The sequence below is a fragment of the Saccostrea echinata genome, unplaced genomic scaffold (assembly GCF_033153115.1).
Source record: "Saccostrea echinata isolate AGI-Se365-2 ecotype Australia unplaced genomic scaffold, CSIRO_AGI_Sech_v1 ptg000014l, whole genome shotgun sequence".
NCBI classification, from domain to species: Eukaryota; Metazoa; Mollusca; class Bivalvia; order Ostreida; family Ostreidae; genus Saccostrea; species Saccostrea echinata.
This window is the reverse complement of record NW_026889763.1, coordinates 2,797,828-2,803,152: the sequence shown is the minus strand read 5'-3', so window position 1 is coordinate 2,803,152 and position 5,325 is coordinate 2,797,828. Positions and strand designations below refer to the sequence as shown.

The window sequence follows — 5,325 nt, the reverse complement described above, 5'->3', positions numbered from 1 at the left end:
GACTTTTATTTGAGCCAATCAGAGCGAAGGGCACGTGCATGTGCGTGAGTTCTTGCTAATTTGACCATGCCATCTTGTCTACACTACTAATATATCCTTATGTTATGAGTTTCAAACCATTTCATCAAAAAATATAAAAATTACAGCTATGTGAAGTATATCCGTCATTTTACTCATTGCACGCTCCCGCACGTGCATGCATGTGCGCGCAAAATGACCTTCGTTCCGCACATCTACACAACATACCTATTAACACTAAAAAGGCTTTAACTCAATTGGATGAACAGTTTCCAAGAACACTCGCGGACAAGAAAGTACCCGAGAAGAAATGAGAATAAAAAAGAATAATATCTAGAGCAAGTTTGTTGAAAAGCAACGAGTAGGTCTTCCGTCCTGTTTTGACTAGAAGTGACGTCAACAAAAGAAAGGAATGAGTTAAGACGTCTCCAGTGAATTTAAAATTTCAATTTTGCATCAAAACCTGCAAAATAGACTATTTCTGGTTACTTCGGGTTTGACCGGAAGTGATGTCGAGGGATGAAAAATTTGGTTGGATGCTTCTCTTTACATAAATTAACCAATAACATGTCGAAAACGGCAAAAATATGCATTTTCTGACTACTTCCGTTATGGCCGGGAGTGACGTCATTTGACGACTTTTGACAAGCTTATACTTGTCATTTTGAACAATTTTGCTTCTTTAATGTATCACAAATTCTCAATAGTTTTTATATTAAGAAACCAGTTTCAGCCCTTGTAGATCCCTCTTTTTAGGGGTCAGTCCCTATTTGTTGATATCAAATGAAAGAGCTTGTCATTCTGCACAACTTTTGTTCTGTATGTTTTAACAAAATATTGACGTAAAGAGATATTTTTGAAAAAAATGCTAAAATTGTTGAAAATCTCAATATGACTTTTTTCGGAGCATACCGAGCGTCAACGCGCGGCGCTTCCGGGAAAAATGAACTCCTTAGTACACATTTATGAACATTGCTCTATCATCACTGAAAATATCAAGTTCCTATTGTAAGTGTTTTTTTTAGAAAACGAGCGGACAATGTGACCTCTAAAAATCACTTAATCGCAGAAATCTTCGGACGGAAGGTGACGTCATCAAAATAAAAAAAAAATATATCTAGATTTTTTTGATGTTCTACCAGACCTGAAAGTTTCATGAAAATCAAACAAGCCATTTTCGAGAACTCGCGTGCACAAAATCGGTGGGAAAAAAACCCAATAATAATAATATTATATATATATATATATATATATATATATATATATATATATATATATATATATATATATATATATATATATATATATATATATATATATATATATATATATATATATATATATCTCCCATGATTTGTGGTTTGATATGATTTTTTTCAACGAGTTGAGTGTTTTTATCCCCGAGCCTTGGCTCGGGGATAAAAAACACACAACGAGAGTTCGATAAATTATCATTTCTAACCACAAATCATGGGAGATTTTTTTATCACATGTTTTGTACATTACTATCAATGTTTTACATTGATTTTATATATGAATCCACATTATTTTTACTTCGTCACTTTCATGCAAAACCCATTGTCACGTCACAGCAGTGGGATATGAAAAAAATATCAATTGAGTTATGTCCAAGGGATAAAAGAGTAAACATGTGATAAATATATTATTCATCAGGTCATAAAACGGTTAATGATACAACGATGACGAAGAAAGAACGGATGATGTTGAACCCTTTTCTACACATTTATCCTGTTTACAGACATGCCCAAAATGTCCAACTGAATATAATGAGATCTGTAAGCCAATAACAAAGTTTATAAGTTTTTTTAAGTTTATTAAACTACCGTGATCGTATACATTGTAGATTTTTAAATGCCTGTTTCTGAAATTTCATCAGAATAGACCAATATACTGGTTGTAGCAAAAGTTTTAAAGATCCGTCCTAAATATTTAAGAAGAGCGTAGAACTAAAATTCCAAAGTAATAACTAAGATAAGGTTCGAAAAATTAGAGTCCAAAGTGTAAAGTATTTCAAAAGAGAGTCAATAGATGCCAAAGAATGATCGAGAGAAAGAAGAACAGAATGCCGTTTTTCGGCAAAACAGGGTATTTTGTTGCTCAGGTATTCATGGTCACGGATATAAAAGTACTTTTCATTGGCTGACTTAACATTGCCATACCACCTACGCTTAGTCCGTAGGTCTATCCGTTGACCTATGTACCCCAACATGACACTACCCTCCAATCCAGATATACCTTCATTAATAATATTTATGGACTCAGTCCCCATCTATGTACCACAGGAGTTCTAGCCCTAGGCTCTTTTACTTATCTGCTTCAAAGTTCCCAATTCCATTACTCTTAATCAGGAATCTTAATAGTAACTTTACATTTCCGTTCAAAGTTTATTACTTAGTATCGATGGGCTTGATTGGTCTATTCTGATCAATTCCATTACAAATGAGTTTACAAAATTTTAGTTCATTGTATCAATAACAACATCCAATTTGATCTAACAATATAATTATAGTTCATGATGTTAAAGTTTCTTTTCCAATTATAAAATCACTGCATGTGGTACACAAACAATGTACACCTCTGTTTAACAAACTTTTATTTCATTATACTGTCACTATTAAGTTCACTATTAATAACTAAAATAATTATGTTATGAATATAATCCAAGTTTAAAATGTTAGATAAAATATCCATTCTGAATCCTATAGGTTTACAGATCCGACTTATGTTAATAAATAGAGAATATTACATACTAAAATCCATATCATATGTCATATCAGCCCGAGTGGCCCCATATCAGCCCGAGGGCTGATATGACATATGATATGGATTTTAGTATGTAATATTCTCTATTCATATAACACTGCGTTGCTTTCTACAGTTACATTTTATTCGTGTTAAAATTTTACGTAACCGCACTAGTACGTCTTTGAAAAATTCTGTTAATGCTTTTCTACCCATTTGCATTTTTTGCAGTTTACTAGGTTCACGTTTTTGTACATTAAGTGCAATTATTTTTTCCCGTAGACATTGAAAACCTGTGTCTCAAGCTGCATGTATCCAGTTTAACAAATGATAAAAATTCTATCATGTTGAATAGTGATAGCAAATATCGCAACTTCTGATGTCTGTCATCCTTATTGAATATCTCGTGAATCTTTATACTTTCACATGACAAAATATCCAGGTCAAATTGTATGTGGCAATGTCGTTAATCATAAAATGTTGTCTCTGCCTATGAAGCAGGCCAGCGATCATTCTTCGATGAGAAGTACGTCGAAATGTCTACCCAACTTTCTCCCAGCCAATTACTGACTATATATTTATTGCAAGATAAACCTTTATCTGGAGACACGGTGGGATATTCTCCATGATAGGCGACAAAATACACAAAAAATGTACAATGTAAATTTTTCTAAAATCATCATTTGGAACAAAATATGGTGCATACATAATGTATTTTTCTTTTATATATGTCGAGAGTTTACTTGAGTTGTATTAGCTTTATTGCATTTTCTCTGATTACTACAAGACTTTTTCTTATCTTTTAAAAAATAATGTTAGATTTTCTGCCTTAGAATCTGGATAAATCCGTTAAGAATATACAAAAAGGGGCTTAAAAAAATAATGTTTAAGTTTTTTTGCGCTAATAGGATTTCAGCCAATCAGAGCTTATAAAAATTATGTTCAGTTCTAATATGTCTTATAATTCGTCTTTAGAGGAAATCAAACGTGGCGCTGACTTCTTCTCCAGTATTCATTTTTGAGGTAACCTTTATTTCGGTCCCGGCGATTTCCATTTTTGTTTTAATTTGAACCCTTTCAGGCCAGACACCTTTGTCACACATAACCTCAATATTACCAAGCAGATGACATCCCTTATCATCTACGTACTTTGGAGATTCTTTATCAGATACATACACTGAAACACTAATTGGTTTTCTGCGATTGGGCTTATTCCACTCATCGACAAAGGACTGTATACTGGTCAATTCAATCGCCTCACCAAGTGAAACTACTTGCCCTATAGTAAAGAACTTTTGGAAAACATCGCTGCAATACGGTCTTCCTTCAATCAAAATTAGTCTTGATATTGGATGTATGGATTCATCGAAACTTTCGGCAATGGTTGTCCCATATGTATATCGACATATACGCGAACAAATCAAATCTGGTTCATGGCCATAGAGAACTGCACCCTTAGTAACTGCTAATCCTGCTTCCATTGGAATAATAAACTTCTTGTCAGGAAAGGCCTTTTTAATAGCTGAGTTAACAATGGAACTCTCAGCAAATCCCCCGACCATTACTACGCCGACAAGATCACGACAACAATCCTCATTAAAAATACCTTGTAAATGAGAGATGATATTATCAATCGACTTCTTATAGAATGCAAAGAATGCAGAATGATCAATCTTGAGTTTATTACCCATTAACAAAACAGTTCTGCCATGTGGTGATTCTTTAATATTGTCTTCCATGGTACTGTCACTTTTCTTCAATAAAATGTTAATGAAGGATTGGGGAACTACAAGGTTAACATTCTTTTCAACGTTGTTGTCGACGGTTCTCTTCTTAATCTCAAATACCCGAAGAAACTCTAAATATTCCGACCTACATTCGTTTGTAAGCCTGCTTTGAACTTCGGATCCGAATATATTTTTCAGGAAATCAAAGAAGGTTTCATCCACATTGGTTCCACCCCAGTTTCCACCACACACCTTGTAAATTATCTTCATTTTCCCCATGTCTGTTGTTTCTTGTACTGCAATATCCACTGTCCCACCTGTACATAACGAATGAGATTCATTTTAGCGTTATATAAGGCAAAAACCTGGAAGCTATGATTTATAGACCGATATGTGCATATATAATGTCATATTTTACGTTTTGTTTTGATCGTTACAGACGTACTTTTCTACGTAGCAGCAATATCAGCTGTAAAAAAGATGTCACCAAGAGAATGCTCACCCTAGTTATATATATATATATATATATATATATATATATATATATATATATATATATATATATATATATATATATATATATATATATATATATATAATAGAGAGAGAGAGAGTTTGTAAGTATGTTTTAAGTCCTTGTGAATGTCAACGTACAGAGTGTATGCCAGTGAAGGGCATAAACTTAGATCTTTACTCAAGGTTACTCAAGAGTTACACCCTTTCAAACCATAGTTATGGAAATGTCAAAACATTAGAAGTTTTTCCAAGTAAGAGAAATTCTATTTACAAATCATAAATTACAATTCTCTTTGCAATA

At 33.2% G+C, this 5,325-nt stretch overlaps 1 protein-coding gene across 1 annotated transcript; it reads right to left on the bottom strand.

Annotated features, from left to right (window-relative positions):
* Positions 1-3,752: 3,752 nt before the first annotated feature.
* Positions 3,753-4,787, bottom strand: LOC133186992 (heat shock 70 kDa protein 12A-like). Its single transcript, XM_061322369.1, has one exon. The coding sequence runs from the start codon at positions 4,785-4,787 to the stop codon at positions 3,753-3,755; it is 1,035 nt and encodes a 344-aa protein (XP_061178353.1).
* Positions 4,788-5,325: the final 538 nt, after the last annotated feature.

Bases quoted from the DNA above. Each gene is read 5' to 3' on its own strand.
- LOC133186992 (XM_061322369.1), bottom strand. From the start codon at position 4,787: ATGGGGAAAATGAAGATAATTTACAAGGTGTGTGGTGGAAACTGGGGT.